The 15,965-nt window shown below is 29.6% G+C and overlaps 3 protein-coding genes, 1 long non-coding RNA gene and 1 pseudogene across 8 annotated transcripts; 1 reads left to right on the forward strand and 4 right to left on the reverse strand.

Annotated features, from left to right (window-relative positions):
• Nucleotides 1-230: 230 nt before the first annotated feature.
• On the reverse strand, nucleotides 231-2,560 carry LOC145742293 (delta(24)-sterol reductase-like). Its single transcript, XM_082560076.1, has 4 exons — nucleotides 1,689-2,560; nucleotides 1,210-1,459; nucleotides 818-1,053; nucleotides 231-739 (listed from the first exon to the last, which is right to left on the reverse strand). Exons 1-4 carry the CDS (start codon nucleotides 2,558-2,560, stop codon nucleotides 490-492), a joined length of 1,608 nt encoding a protein of 535 aa, XP_082416202.1. The 3' UTR covers nucleotides 231-489.
• A 143-nt stretch (nucleotides 2,561-2,703) lies between these two features.
• Nucleotides 2,704-4,348, reverse strand: LOC145741613 (N-alpha-acetyltransferase 60-like). Its single transcript, XM_082559222.1, has one exon. The coding sequence runs from the start codon at nucleotides 3,936-3,938 to the stop codon at nucleotides 3,057-3,059; it is 882 nt and encodes a 293-aa protein (XP_082415348.1). The 5' UTR covers nucleotides 3,939-4,348; the 3' UTR covers nucleotides 2,704-3,056.
• Nucleotides 4,349-4,552: 204 nt separating this feature from the next.
• On the reverse strand, nucleotides 4,553-7,135 carry LOC145742295 (uncharacterized; annotated as a pseudogene).
• Nucleotides 7,136-7,476: 341 nt separating this feature from the next.
• LOC145743485 (GMP reductase 2-like) lies at nucleotides 7,477-11,206 on the reverse strand. Of its 4 annotated transcripts, XM_082561456.1 has the most exons (8): nucleotides 10,144-10,226; nucleotides 9,736-9,828; nucleotides 9,368-9,562; nucleotides 9,121-9,258; nucleotides 8,956-9,037; nucleotides 8,694-8,878; nucleotides 8,330-8,479; nucleotides 7,477-8,192 (listed from the first exon to the last, which is right to left on the reverse strand). In XM_082561456.1, the coding sequence occupies exons 2-8, from the start codon at nucleotides 9,781-9,783 to the stop codon at nucleotides 8,004-8,006; spliced, it is 987 nt and encodes a 328-aa protein (XP_082417582.1). In that variant the 5' UTR covers nucleotides 9,784-9,828; nucleotides 10,144-10,226; the 3' UTR covers nucleotides 7,477-8,003. The 4 variants fall into 4 exon arrangements, with proteins under 4 accessions (XP_082417582.1, XP_082417581.1, XP_082417579.1 ...); XM_082561455.1 differs by lacking the exon at nucleotides 10,144-10,226 and having other exon boundaries at nucleotides 9,736-10,127; XM_082561453.1 differs by lacking the exons at nucleotides 7,477-8,192; nucleotides 8,330-8,479; nucleotides 8,694-8,878; nucleotides 8,956-9,037; nucleotides 9,121-9,258 and having other exon boundaries at nucleotides 9,441-9,562; nucleotides 10,144-11,206.
• Nucleotides 11,207-12,409: 1,203 nt separating this feature from the next.
• Nucleotides 12,410-13,129, forward strand: LOC145741190 (uncharacterized). 2 transcript variants are annotated; one of them, XR_014280923.1, is made up of 3 exons: nucleotides 12,410-12,520; nucleotides 12,694-12,870; nucleotides 12,959-13,129. It is a non-coding gene; the product is annotated as an uncharacterized LOC145741190 (long non-coding RNA). The 2 variants fall into 2 exon arrangements; XR_014280924.1 differs by having other exon boundaries at nucleotides 12,694-12,792.
• The last annotated feature ends 2,836 nt before the right edge of the window (nucleotides 13,130-15,965 follow it).

Here is a 15,965-nt window from a genome sequence, read left to right on the forward strand (position 1 = left end):
TTTGCATATTTGACCGCCAACTTGTTTAAAACCTACCTTACTATCCCTAATATACTTACGTTAAAATGAGAAGTGGATTTTTACAATAACTTTATTCTTTTTACATTTTATCAGAGAGTTTAAGTTAGTGAAGAACTATCCGTAAACACCGGTATAGGGTGAGACTCGAACCCAAAACCTTTCGGTTCGTAACCCGATAAGTGCGTGATATAAAATCCAAAAATTAAATGTTTAATTTATTGAAGAAGAAACTTAGTAATTGCATATTTAATTTAAATAGTTGTGGTCTTTGTACTTTGGGAAAACACGAAAACAAAAAATGACGACACTAATTAAAATTGGGTTGCAGCACTTAAAAAAATTATAGCAAAATATTTAATAGCATATGGAATATTCATTATTCAGTGAACACAATCAAAGTTAAACAATTTAATTATAGAAAAAAATCACTTTAAACAATTAGAAAATAAAAGCACAAATTAAACATTATTATTCTTGTATTCCATTTGCATATTGATTCCCAATTTCAAAGACGTTTACTTCAGGCTTTACTTTGTCATACAGATGTGGGAAAGCACCTTCTGCGTGATATTTTATACGACATCTCTCGTACAAAGTTAAATCAAACATTTCAAGAAATTCAGGCTTTGTCATGAATATGTCCGCATACAAGAAAGAATAACCACCGTTCTGGCGAATAAATTTTTCTAATGACCGCATTGCTTCAGTAGCATTGTACCTAAATAAGCAACAGGTAAGTTAGTACCATTATAATAAAACAAGGACAACTAAAATTATAAAAAAAAAACTATAGCACCTTTCCTTTCTTCTTACTTTCCCCGGCACTCCATACACTCCTAGATCATAAAACATCCCATAATTCGCATTGGGGCACATTTGGTCAGGTTTAGGAGCCCTCAATTGACCCATGTTTACCCCATGATCGTATACACGACAAGGGTACATTAAAATTGGGTAGGTATCAAATAATTTCTCAGCTACGTCAATTGATTTTTCCATAACCGTCATGGGAAGCACAATATCTTGAAAGACCTAAGTTTAGATTTTTCATGAATAATTAATATGAAGTATAACCTATATTATTTAATTTGTAAACTAAAAAATCTGAAAAACGAAAATAAAATACAGTGTAATGCAATTTGACAGGGGTTACTTGGTATTTAAATAATGTTAGCAGAATTTTGTCACCTGTTTTGTAAATGTCATTGCTCTTATTCCAGGAGTAGTTGTAAACTTTAGAAAAGCTGGTTTTGGAGGACATAGCCAGCCTAATAGAAAGCGAAAAATCGGGTTGTTTCCAAATGGAATCATGGCCTCAACCACCCAAAATATAGACCGGTTATGTCTCAACAAATATTCTTGCATTGGAATAAATTCCTCAACTTCTGGCCCATGTAACAGTGATTCAACATGTTTGAAAAACCAAGGCTTGTACCACCTGGTACAAAAGTTGATTTAAAATGTATTAGTGTGATACTATTGGACTAACCAAAGAACTTATAACAGGCAATAAAGTCAATAGCTACAAAGATAGATGTGGTACAGTAAAACACAAAATAGGTTATGCATCAAAAAATCATTTTAACATTGAACTCAAAACATAAAGATGGCAATAAACAACAAATAACATGATGGCACAGTATAACTAACAACAAAAATATTTTTACCTGGCAACGTGATTGATTTTCTTTTTATCTTCTTCAGAATTTATATCGGAAAAATTTCCAACTAAAATTACAGCTTCATCTTTGCTAAAAACCATCGCTTCCAAATAATCTGGTATAAGAGCTTCTTTATCCAATGCACCAGATAACTTTCTCATTTCATTGCAGTAGTTTTTTTGTCCATGAACTGGAACATACCGCATGTGCACATAAGGTTTTACTTTTATGATTTTTAATTCGAGGGCAACTAAAAAACCTAATGACCCATGTGACCATGGTAAGGAATAAAACAAATCAGAATGATCTTCCCTTGTTACATGCAGTAGACTTCCATCCCCAAGCACGATGTCATAAGATTCAACTGCTTCCTGGTAAAATCCTTCTCGGTGTGAATAGGTTGTCATGCCAACTGCTAGAGCTAAACCTCCACAAGTAGCATCACCAATTTCCAGCGTAACAGCTAAGGTGTAACCCTTAGGAACAAGGTAGTCTGTTATTTCTTGAACTGTAACCATGGGTTCCACTTTGACTTTCATAGTTTCTTCATCAAGATGTAGAATATCATACAAAGGGATTTCAATTTTGTGAAGTTCTTGCTTCTGCAAAAAAGTAGTGGACAAGCTAAGCCAATTAGGTCGAGATGTGCACATCAACTTCCTATTCTCTTTTGGAAGTTTGTTCCATTTCTTCACATCATGTTGAATTCCAATAACTTTTTCATCATGAGACCTTGAGCTCGAAAACCAGTTGCGGTACATCCATTTTTTTACTTGAAGAGTAATGTCGAATAAAAAACTTGCGGGAAGACAAAATAAAACCACGACTAATCCACGATGGTCTTCAAGCCACTGTACAAATCTTTTTTTACCCAACATCTATGTTTAAAATAAAAGAAAAACATGATTTGTGTATAAAAAACATGCACACAGAAAAGTTCACATAAACACATTTAAATTATTGTAAATATTTAAGTTTAAAAAGTACAGTTCTTAAAATATTACAAGCACAGTGTCCACAGTGATGTTAATAGACGATAATAACAAAATATAATAATAAATTTTAACATAGCTAAAAATTATCGCATAAATGATAAATTTATATTCTAACAATTGCATTTTTTTAATTATTGTGTATGTACAATATATATTTAAAATATTTTTAATTAATTCATGTTTAAAAATCACCTTTTTAACACTAATAAAAGTTAAAACAAAAAACACTATTACATTAGACGTTTTATTTTAGTATAAAGTGCTGCAACTTCATATCATATTTGTTAATAAATATGGTGAGTTGCATTAACAGCATCGATGAATTTAAAAAGCAAAAATTGTGTCAAATAATCAAACAAGATTGACTTTTGTGCAAAAGTTACAAGTTACGACAAGAATGAGATTTCAAAAAAAGAGGAGGGCTGTGGGGATAAGATAAAAAATATCGAAAAAATTTGTTCACATGCAATACAACTTTATTGTGAAACTTGCAAGTTTGTATACAACTAAATAGATTAAACATATTCTTAAAGCAATCTAAGTAATTTTCTATAGGTTTTCCACCGTTAACGTAAAGAACATAAGAAAATCCATCTTTAGATAAGCCATCAATGACATAGTATGATGGCAAATAGTGCAACATCTGAAACTTGTGTTCTTCATAAAATTGTATTGCTGCTAAATTTGTACTTAAGACATGTAAATAAACAGCTTTTACGTACCCACAATCATTGATTTGTGCATTGGTGTAATGTAAAAAAGTTCGAAGTAAAAAGGATGCAACACCTCGCCGCCTATAACTTCTATGAACACCTAAACTCAGTATATAAGCTATATTAGTTGTTGCAGAAAAAGAAGCACATAAAAGGTCAGCATCTTCTTTTGGAACTTGCCATCTTGGTTTAATCTCAGCTATTAAAATTGCGATAATATTTCCATCAAGCACCGCAGCCAAAGAATAAAATCTTTTATCAAATGCAATCAGATTATACCAGCTATCTGGATATTTGATTGGAAACCACTCTGAACATAACTCTTTTAAACATAAAATGTCCTCAGTAGTTAAAAAACGAAGATGAAGTTTTCCAAGAAACTCTGAATATATGGAATCTTTTAAAATTTCTATTTTTTGAATTGTTTTCTCCATGTTTTTCATGTTTTGATTTTTCAAGCTCACGGAATGATCATTTTCAAATCTTTGATACTCCGTTTCTGGTTTCCGATCATTTTTAAAATAACCCATATCTATGACCACGGACATTTCCTAACATTAAAAACATCTAAATCAAAAATCTATTTACTACACAAGCAGACAAGACACAACTAAATGAAATTGAAGACAAAGTGGTCAGATCAATTGCTAACTAATGCTTTCAGAGCAGAGAAAACCAGTACATACAAATTAAACAGTTAAACCACACTTATTTGTGATGAATTATTTAAAGATGGTGTTTTTGTTAAAATTTGTAAACAAAGCCAAAAAATGAATTTAAAGAACGTACATAATTTTCTTCTGTACAGTGGTGTAAAAGTTTACCTGCGTATAGTATACCAACTAAATTGATTAATAGTAATAAAACATATTTTACTATTATAGTTTTCCTATTAAATATTCAAAACATTTTTTTTGTTTAACAAATTTAAAAATATATTAGCGTAAAAAATTTTAAGTTTATCATGTTTTGTCATATATTTACAATGCAAGCCTACAAATTAGATATATATGAAAACAAAGATAAAAATATTAAATATTTTCCTTTTCTCCAGTACAAGTCTAGCTTTCCTAGCCCAAAAATCAGCCATATTAAGTCCAGCCCCCTTTCAGTAGCGTTTTTGCATCTCAAACATTTTGTTTTGCATTTTCTCTTGAACTGTTCAAGTTGGATCAATAAAATGACAATGAATGTTTGCATAATGAGCAAAGATGGCCTATTTTTATTAAAACAATCTTTTAAACTAATATTCTTATCAAGATGCTGGTGGCTACAGCAAAATAATAGCCTACCCTTTAAAAGGAAAAAATTATTATAAATATACTTTCGTGAATCCGTTTGTTCTGTTAGTTCTATTTTCATGTATCAAGAGAGGATGAAAGAAGACTGTGTCTCCTGCCTCCATGACCAAATGAACTCGTGGAGAATTGGGATTAAAATCTCAAACTCCATAATACATCTTATTCCATCCCCCCTTAAAAACATATATTTTAAAACCAAATTTTTCAACTTTTGGTTCTCAATATTAAGCAACTTTTTATCATTTTTGCACAAATACAAATTTACCTCCCACTTTGGATATTTATGTTGCAGCAAGGAACCTTTGTGTGAACCAGGTAGAACCACAAGGCAGCCATTATTTCTACCAATATGTTCCATGGCTGTCCAGGGTGCTACCACTTTATTGGCTGGTCGAAAAGTAAAATAATGATGATCCTGGTGCATCAGGTGTCTATTAAATACCTTAGAGTTTTTGCAGTATTAAAATAAAATCGGGTCATTTTGAAAGCTTTAAATCTTAGTGATAGCCTTTTCTGCAGGCACAAATTCAGATTTTTTTATAACAAATTTAGAAATATAGGTACAACATACACCTTTTTAATAACATTGTTATAAAAAAGTGAATTTACCTCTTTGTTGCATATTTTTTCAAATCGTCTGATTAATTTAATGTCATTTAAAGAAAAAAGTTTCTGAGAAATAAAATTTTTTACAGCTAAATCCAAAGGGGCAACATTTAAACACTGAAATAAGAATAAAATAATTTAAAATAAAAACTTAAGTAAATCCAATGCTAAAAAGTTTAACAAATAATAAACTTACTAAGTGTCTTGTAATCAGATTAATTCTATTTGCTTTAATTTTATTCAAGTACTACAAAAAAAATTTTAAACATTAGAATTTTTATTGCTTTAAAGCTTACAAATAATGATTAAAGATTTAAGAACAGCCTTACATAAATTAACAATATGTTTTAGGTAATTATTAACTAAACGCCAAGCTTAGCAATTCAGCAAACACAAAAATATTAAACTTTGATATTACATAATGGTTATGTAATAATAATCATAACTTTTACTGTTATGCAGTAATGACTCAAATTACTTTATTGTCTGGATTGTGAACAAAGGGTTATGTTAAAGGTTAGCTATATACACAGAACATTTTACCATAGAAGTTATTGTTAAAATAATAAAATAATTAAAAGCTAATAAAATAAAGAACTATTCAGGAGAGTAAAAATTATTTTCACACAAAATATTTATTTTTATTTACAAGTCTTTTTTAAATATGAGTTATATCACATTTAAATGTAGAATAAATATAGAAATTATTCTTAACTATAAGTTTCCTATATTTCCATGTACAAGTCTGGATTTTGTATCCCAAAATTTATTAATGTCGGGATCAATATAGTGACAATAACTGTTGGCAAAATGTGCAGCTATAGCCTAAAGTAAACATTTTTCCTTTTTTATAAATATTTAACTTCTCACGTTTTTGTTTACTGTAAAATATACAAAAAAAAAACTCATAACCCATATTAATAATACCTTTCTATATCCCTTGGTTTTATTTGTGCCACTTCCATGTAAAAGCAGGGGGTGAAAAAAGACTGTGTCTCCTGCCTCCATGACCAAGTGTTCCCGAGGGGAATTAAGATCAAAATTCTTTACACCAAAGTAATTCTTATTTAAACCTCCCTAATAAAAAATACAGTTTACGTATTTATAAAAGAAACTTGAAGAAGTGAAATTTATTGAAATATCTAAAATAAATCTAGTGATTTAAATTATTGATGTAAAAGTTTATTTTTTCTAAAAGTTTATTATACACAGTCATACAACTATACTTACTTCCCAATTTGAGTAAACATGTGGCTGTAATTTACTTTTATGTGAACCTGGCACAACAACTAAACCTCCATTATTTCTATCAATATGTTCCATGGCAGTCCATAAAGCCACTATTTTGTTAGAAGCCACTATTTTGATTTTTTAATTGGCACATCTCTCATAACAATTATATTATCAACACGAACCTGTTAAAAATAAGTTAATACAAAAACATTTAATATAAGTTTTTTTTTTATAATTGTCTAGCTTATATAATCTAGAGCACAAAAAAATTTGTTTTAATAAAATTTAACTCAATGTTACAGACTTTTAAAAATTGGTGTCTGTATAATTCTATGTCCTTTAATAGTAAGAGTTTTCGAACAATAAAGTAACCATTTTCTTCATAGAATTGGCAATCTTTATCACTCAATATATCTGTTGTTTCACTTGTATATTCAAAATTGTTTTTATCCAAATTTGAATTGACAGTTTTAACAGCAGCTGAGCACTATAATAAAAAAATCAACATTTATTAGCTGCAAAGTAATAAGTAGCGTGACTATAACAACATTAAAAAATTAGTCTTACCAAATGTCCTTGAATCACATGAAATCTACCTGCAGCATATTCATCCGTGTTATAACAAAAACAGTTTATTATTGATTACATAAACCTATGTTTTTTAATTTATTTGTACATATTTGTCAAATGCATTGCAGTATACCATGAACCTAACGGTGCAAACACCAACCATTTGTTTAAACACAAAATATTTGCACAATAAGAACGTGACATCAAGCATAAAGAGTAGACCGTAAAACCACAAAATATGTTTCGCAACTTTTAACAAAAAGTTTTAAGTGCTACTTTTTATAGGTAATAAAAGTTGTATATTCAATAATAACTTTCCGTAAATTGGTGAATTTCCATTTGAACAAAAAGCAGTGATAAATTAGGTTTATTTTAAATAAATTGCAACTGACTGGTACAAATACAAATATCGCCAAATAATTTGCACAACTAACACAATAAAGAATGTCTTTCAAACTTTTAAAGGAAAAAAATTTAAAATTAGAGCACAGTATATAGTATTGTTTATAAACATATTGGGCTAAACAATTAGTACGCAAATTAATACAAAAAATATGATGTTAAAATAAAAGCTAATATCGATAAAATGCACGGTTATACAAAAAAACAAAATTAAAAAAATAGTTAATTAAATATTATTTGGAACTTACAGAACAAGCTATCATTAAAATAAAAATTTGCGAAAAAATACAATTACACCTAAAAATTATTATACAGTAAAGCACATTTTAATAAAAAACTTCTACAGTCTAACATAGCACATCTTTACAAGAATTAATAAAGTGCATAATCTCCAAAAAACAAAAGCGATATAGTACGACCACTACAATTAAGTACGCACATTTAACAATTACAGCTTCATGATAAATACATTGTAACACCGATTAAGTAAGGCATGGTAATTTACAAGTTAACTCTTTCTCCCTGAACCACTCTGCCTTTCATGTACCACAAATCTTTCATATCAACCTGTACCTCATCTCCTAACCTTCTATGAACTATATCCTTTAACTCATTCTCCAGGCTTTCCTGCACAGTTCCCTTCACATCAATGTAATCGCATTGGCTAGATGCATAATGACAAGAAATAGCCTGCAAATAAAAAAGTTAAGTAAGTCCATTGTCTTTTATTAAATTTTAAAAAAATTTGTAAAACTTCTATACTAACTTAAACTAAATGTACCTTAGTACAACCTCTATTATTTTAAACCCTATATACTGAAGCACACCTTTCTGAATCCATTTGTGGTGTTTGCGCCACTTCCATGTATAAGAAGAGGATGGAAGAAGACTGTGTCACCTGCCTCCATAACCAAATGAACTCGAGGAGAGTTAGGGTCGAAATCTCGAACTCCATGATACATTTTGTTCACCCCGCCCTTAAACAAAATTGTATCATAAAAATTATTTACTAATAGTTTTAAAACTTCAAAACAACAAACAAAATTACTCACTGTTTATTAAAATAATTAACATGTATGTGTGCGTTTAAATAACTTATAAAAAAATATATATAATTAGTATAAAATTTTTAAAAATAATACAAAATATTATAACCTCCAATTAAAGTACTTTAAATTAAGTTTAATTAACCTCCCACTCTGGGTATTCATGTTGAAGTAATATTCCTGTCTTGTGTGAGCCAGGCAAAACCACAAGGCACCCATTTTTGCGATCAACATGCTCCATGGCTGTCCATGATGCTACAATGTGGTTGGCTGGTCTGAATGGAAAGTAATGAAGATCTTGGTGCATTGGGTGACGGGACGATTTCATTCCTGAAATTTAAACACTTTGTTACACAAATCAATAAAAAAAATTATACAAAAATGTTAATTTTTACGCTATTGTTTACCTGGATCAGGTGGTTTGTTAATGAGCATCGTGTGCATGGCCATAATATCTTTTCCTACAAAGGCTTCAGCATACTGTAAAATCTGCAAGAATTGATTTACAGGTATTAAATTAAATGTAATATTTATTATATAATGAACTGAAGTTGTAGTTTAATTATATTTACCTCAGGAAGTCTGCAATAACTAAACAAAGTGTCGTCGTTGTAAAAATCCTGAATTTTAGTGATTGCTTGCTCACCAGGAACAAACTCAGACTTTGCAATTGCAACATCTCGCATCACGAGCATGCCAGGGGCCTTAGCCTAAACATTTACAAACAATAAAAGAATTGGTTTAAAGCACTTTTGCGCATTTTCTTCATATATTTTTAACTCTCAAAACAAGCTTAAAATCATAAATGGTAAAACTAACCTTTTCCAGATTACAAATCTTTTGAAATTGTTGTCGATACACTTCCAGGTCCTTTTTTTGCACCAAACCTTTCACAACAAAAAATCCATTTTTCTCATAAAACTCTCGATCACTTGGACTTAAAATGTTGGTACAATCTTGTGTGTACTGAAATGTGTTGACCCTGGTTTGTAATGCAGATGTAGGATGAGATATCTACAACCATAAAAAATGATTTTCCTAATAAATTTAAAAAATATTTAAAAAATAATAAAAAATTTAAAAAATTGTTTAACCTGTATATATATTTTTTATGTTTTTAAGTTCTACATTAAATATTAATTAAATTAACTTTACTTGTATTAAAATAGTTAATAAAATAAACTTACCAGGTGTCTTTTAATTACTTCAACACGTCGAGCACCTGATTTTTCCATCTTTTTAAGTTAAACTCTGTCACCCCAAATTTAAGAGTCTTAAACCTGCAAAAATGATAAATGTTAGCTCGTTGTATAACAGTTCAATCGCAATTTGACGAAACAGACACATAACAAAATTCAGGCACACCATTAGTTTTGAAACAAGTTAACTGTGTATTCAGACTGAAAAACAAAGTTTAAACAGGGAGCAAACTGGCTGTATATTGTGTACATAAGTGTATGCCTGTCACTAAACAAACATAAGTGTATGCTTGTCACTAAACAAAGGCCAAATTCCAAACTAGCAAAACAAAATGAACTCATTATGTTTTTTGAAAGATCAAAATAATTATTGTCTAGTAAATTTAGGAGCCATACATTTGATTCCATTGTTGAGTAACACGAATAAAAGTTGTCCTCCTGCTAAGCTCCTTAAGTTTTCCAGCACCAACATAAGTACAAGTTGATCTCACACCACCTAATAAATCGAGAACTGTAGCAGAGACATCACCACGATAAGGAACCTCAACTGTTTTACCTTCAGAGGCTCGATAATTAGCAACACCACCGACATGCTTTTCCATAGCAGTCGTGGAACTCATTCCATAAAACAACTTGACCTTTTTTCCATCTTTACCAACAATGGTCTCTCCACCTGATTGGTCGTGACCGGCAAACAACCCACCAATCATAACAAAATCAGCACCTGCTCCATAAGCTTTTGCCACATCCCCCGGACATGTGCAACCCCCATCAGAAATAATATGACCTCCTAATCCATGTGCAGCATCAGCACACTCAATAACAGCACTAATTTGTGGATATCCTACTCCAGTCTTCTTTCTAGTCGTGCAAACTGACCCGGGTCCTATGCCAACCTTGATGACATCAGCTCCTGCTAATAACAACTCCTCCACCATTTCACCTGTAACAACATTACCGGCCATAATTGTGTGTTTGGGAAATTGTGCTCGAACCTTTTTAACATAATCTACAAAATGCTCTGAATATCCATTAGCTATATCTAAACAGATATATTTTAGGCCTTCGACAGAAGTCAAAATTTGTGACAACTTCTCAAAATCATTATCACTTGTTCCTGAGCTCACAGCCACATTATTTAAACATTTAGGATTATCCTCAGCAAATTGTTTCCATTCTTCAATGCTGTAATGCTTTTGAATTGTCACAAAACAATCATGCTTCAAAAATGCCTTCGCCATCTCAAATGTTCCAGTGGTGTCCATATTGGCAGCAATTAAAGGGACTCCGGTGTAAACTTGGCCAGAATTTCTAAACTTTATATGCCGGGTCATATCCACTTGACTTCTACTTCGCAGAGTACTTCTTTTTGGTCGTAACAAAACATCTTTAAAGTCAAGTTTAATGTCGTTGTCAATTCGGGGCATACTTACTTAAAACACAATAAATTAACTTTCAAAACTTTAATCTAAAAAAAATTTAAATTAGTTTTCTCATGGTACTTTCATAAAAACTAATATCATTTATTTAGATATTGCCACTTAAGACTTTGAGTGCAAAAAAGTATTCAATTTAAAGAGATTATTTTTTTGGAACTGTTGGATTTTATTGTTTAAAAGTTGAAAGGCTGGTACCTAATTTTTTGTTATAAATGATTTTATTATAAATCTCTGGGTTTTTCTGGGAACCCAAAAAAAACAAAAAAACACCTTAAATGCTGTGAGTGGTATTTATTAATAGTATACGCTATTGTTTAAATAGGTAGTATACGCTATTGTTTAAATTAAAATTAATCAATACATGCAAAAAAATAAGTAAATATGTAAATTTTAATAACAACTTTATAGAACTGTTGAACTTTTAGGTTTTTGTTTACAAGTGCAAAGCACATGTTTCTGTAAGAGTGAAACAACTTTACTTTTTATTGTACGTAATTTATGCTTCACCTACTAGAAAAAAGTTTATATGTAAGATTTTTCATTAATATTCGAGCGTTTCATAAAACCTTTTTAGTTAAAATAATGTTAAGGTAAATAAAAATTATGTTTAAAAACCATTGTATAAAAGTTAAATAAAAACTAACCAACAAAATTTACCTGAAAAGCATAAATCAAAACGTAAAAAAGTGGGACTTTCCCTTCAACGATTTCGCGCAATATCTCCAAAAATTACAAAAATAAATTTACGCAGTAAAAATACATTTCTTTAGTAGGTAAAAGGAGTAAACCTTTTTAGGTAAACAACATATGCAACTTAATAAAAAAGTTTGACGAGTCAGATATAAGAATGTCTTGAATGATTTACTCCGGATAACTAAAATTCGACACCTATTTGTTTTGCTGAGCCAATATGGACTCAATTCTAGTCATAAGTGTAATTCCGAAAATCCATACGTTGCTAAACAAAACTTTATTCGAAATAAAACTTTTTCCAAAACTCTCTTAAATAACAGGAAATAATACTTACAGATGCAGTAAGTTTGATTGACATAATCTAAAACTGTTCAATAGTTGAATGAAAATCATCCAAATACTTCGATCCTTATGGACATAAAAAACGATTTCGTAGAACTTAATTTAATAAATAAATAACAGTTAAGAAATATTTATATATATATATAAATATTCCCTACACAAGCTTTTAATCTATTTTTTACATAATCTGCAAAAGGATCCAACAATTTCTTCAATACACGAACTGATATGAATTCAAAGGTTTTATTTCTCGTGTTGGGCATGTGTTTACTACTTGCGGATCAAGGCGAAGCTTATTGGTAAGGTTTTAGATTTATTATATTAAAACCTCAATACACTAATGTGCAATCAGCCTATATTTGTATTGTATAAACATGACATTGCTTAGACAAAATCGTTATTTATTAATACGTTTAATTAAATTTAAAACAAATCGGTTAAAAATGTTATTTTTTCGTGGTTAACTCAAAAGGCCACGTTACCATTATTGGCGACGACGTACCTGGTTTTATGGGAGAAGGCGACGGGGCCTTTTTTGGAGGGGAGACAACAACATTGAACAGGAAAATAGGTTTGTGAACGATTTAAAAAATGATGAATTTAAGGAGAATGAATTCGAACAAGATTTGAATAATGAAAAAGACCAAACGTGGGTTTTTTAAATATTTTTTTAAAATAAGTTATGTTATATGTATTAAAAGAAATGTTGAATAAAAGCCCATTTATTATTTTTCTAGATTTAACTAAAGAACACAACAGTCAAAATAAACAAGAAAAATTGTTTAAAAAAACAAAAAATGATTCTAAAAATTACAACGATGTTTTTTGTTTAAGATCCTGTTAACGTTCTACTTTTTAGTAAACGTATATTTTGAACTACATTTTTATACTTTTTTATAACGTTTTGACCCGGGTAATTTTTAATATGTTTGTGTTTTTATACGTGTTTGATAACAAAGAATAAACGTGTTTGGCATTATTAAAAAAACAACATCTGAAAAAAAAACTTTTTTAATGAATTTAAAGTTAAAATTAACCTTGCCCAGCAGCCCAAACTGCGAATAAACAACATCTGGTATCTAAGATAAGCTTAGTGTGAAAGAATAAATCATATCAGATAAGCACGTGTCTTTAAATTTTTCTCCCAACTACAGGAAAATTAAAATTAAATATTCTAACGCATTTCGATTCAATATTACGTCAGGTTACAACTATAAGATAAAAATTTGAATTATTTATGTTTTCACGAATCCGCTTACAATAACTTTTTCTACTTCTAAGAGGATAGTTGGAAATTTTAGTATAAGTTTACAAGCGATAAAATCATTTTAGCTTGAAGACAATAACCATTAAAACCATATTACAAAAGATCAGCGTTGTTGTATTTATATTTAATAAATAAGTAGGCACTATCGCGTAGTACAGTTCGTATAAATTTAGCCTAGGCCACCTGTATATAATTTATTTAGGTCAGCTGCTCAAAGCAAAATAATTGACGAAAAATCAATTGACATATCGAATAACCTAAAATGGCACATAGCAAATTAGGTTTATAATAAACGCCATCAATAATTAATAAAGTATTATAAAACTCTGACGTCATTTCTGTCGTCTCAATAAGTTAAATTTTAAAGATTTTAAAAGACATAAATAAAAATTAATTTAATATTGTTTTTTTTTAAGGTAGACCTATCTTCTTCTTTTTTACTTTTTTATTTTCTATCAAGAAAATCGTTAAAATCACGTTTAAATTAATGTAGTTTGGTAAAAACATATTGTTTTTATTTTATAGCAATATTTTATAATTATAAAACAAAAAAAGTGTTCATTTAATATATTAAAAGTCAATTGATCAAAAAATAATTTTAAACATTTAAATAAATATTTAGGTACAAGCAAATGTGTTTTACATGTCAAAGACGTTAATATCATTGTGTAGTTATAGTTATATCCATAATTGGCAAATTATGTTATAATTTCAATTTTATTAAACAACAATTATTGATCTGTATTACTGTTCATACTATAACGTATATTACAATAACGTTAAATTAAAGGTTACTGCAGAATGCGGTTAATAACATGTCGGCTTATATTCGTAAGATATAATATATGTAATTTACATAAATAAAATATTATCTATTTTAATCAGTATAATTATAGTAACAGTATGTATGCAACAGCAAAAACATACAGTTTTAAGGGCTGTAGAAATAAAGTTAACTTTACTTTCCCACAGGCAATTAAGCGCGGTTTAATAGTAAAGGAATATAAGTCCAGAAGCTTAGTGTGGCATTTCAAAATTGTTTGTTTAGCTTTTGACGATTTCAAGTACATTTCTAGGCCTAAATATACTTGTTTAGACCCAGCTTGACCTTTTAATACTAAAAATGATTTATATTCATCGATAGCCCTTTAAAACATGAACACATCCGGATTAGTTGTTTTATTTAACTTTTAAATAATTTTGGATTGTCTTTTATTTGTCGTAGTTCTGTGCTGTTTGATTGAGATGCCACAATGACACATTATTTACACGAATATGATCGATAAAGAAAAAGTTTGATGGTATTATGCATTTGAACAAACGTGTCCGGGTTCAAGTAGAGAATTTTAGTTTTGTACAATACAAATTCACAATACACGGTAAGCTATAGTCAGTCAGGATTTTTAAGTTTTCATATAAAATTATAAAAATAAAAAGCCAGAATCATAAAAGTGTAATATTTAGTGACAGTGATAGAGTTTAAAAGTAAAAACATGTTAGTCACTAGTGCCAAATAAAAGGCAATGTGGATATGGCACAACTATACAAAACATGTATAACCAATTTTTAAAACGTTATCTTTAGGCTTTACACTGTTTTTTACACCGCACGACGGCAATTATTTTTGTTGGAAATAACACAGATGTCTTTTTTAATTTCTATATTTGTATAAACGTCATACAAAACATACATAGAGACCATGGCGTATATGTCAAACAAACAATGGATCAAAATATCAAGGATAGAGAATAGATAGTGAACGTAAATTTGCCGTATTTTTAAATTTTATTTCGGGTTTTGTGAATTTAATATTACATTTCGAATCGACAAAATGTAAAATTATTTTTTTAATAGACGGTAAATCAATATCAAAATTGCAAAGGAGGAAATGTCAAAATTAACTTAGTTAGATACATTAACGCTTTAGTATATTTTTTGTCAGTAAAGAGCAAATTTTTGTTACGTCAAATCGTAAACTTTAACTTTTGGCGATCGTTTTCGTTTATTTTGTTGACGCAGGGCGTTACAAACAGTGATGACCGGCGAGTTACACTTCTAAAAGCCATTTAACGTTTCCACGTCAAAAGTCAGCAAATACCTCACGTGACCATTTGTAGATAGACCACAGATATAGTTGTACGATAAAAGCAATAGGATTAGTAAAGGCTAATGGTTACCCCAAATTAAAAATGGTAAAATAAGATTCGTGACGTCACAGTTCGTTTCAAATTTTGTATTGCTGATAAATTATTCAGGGGAATTTGTTCGTTGTCTTTTAACCAAACCGCATTTGTGGATTTATATAGCACCATGCAATCAAATTCGGGTTATTTTTTAAAAGAGTGTGGATTTTGGCATTCCTGTTATCCCATTTAGTTTTAACGATAATTAAACACAGTGTTATGTTACTAGAATAACATAGGCGTGAAGTGGCTAAGTGTATTAATATTTATAAGAATTTTATATGCCAATGACTA

This window comes from Corella eumyota, chromosome 2 (assembly GCF_963082875.1).
Source record: "Corella eumyota chromosome 2, kaCorEumy4.1, whole genome shotgun sequence".
NCBI lineage: Eukaryota > Metazoa > Chordata > Ascidiacea > Phlebobranchia > Corellidae > Corella > Corella eumyota.

Coding starts and splice junctions, on each gene's coding strand:
- LOC145742293 (XM_082560076.1), bottom strand. CDS start 2,560: ATGTTGGGTAAAAAAAGATTTGTACAGTGGCTTGAAGACCATCGTGGA. Junction 1,460..1,688: donor AAAATCAATCACGTTGCCAG/GTAAAAATATTT, acceptor CTTTTGTACCAG/GTGGTACAAGCCTTGGTTTT. Junction 740..817: donor AAAGTAAGAAGAAAGGAAAG/GTGCTATAGTTT, acceptor TTGCTTATTTAG/GTACAATGCTACTGAAGCAA.
- LOC145741613 (XM_082559222.1), bottom strand. CDS start 3,938: ATGTCCGTGGTCATAGATATGGGTTATTTTAAAAATGATCGGAAACCA.
- LOC145743485 (XM_082561453.1), bottom strand. CDS start 11,174: ATGCCCCGAATTGACAACGACATTAAACTTGACTTTAAAGATGTTTTG. Junction 9,829..10,143: donor ACTCAACAATGGAATCAAAT/GTATGGCTCCTA, acceptor TCATTTTTGCAG/GTTTAAGACTCTTAAATTTG.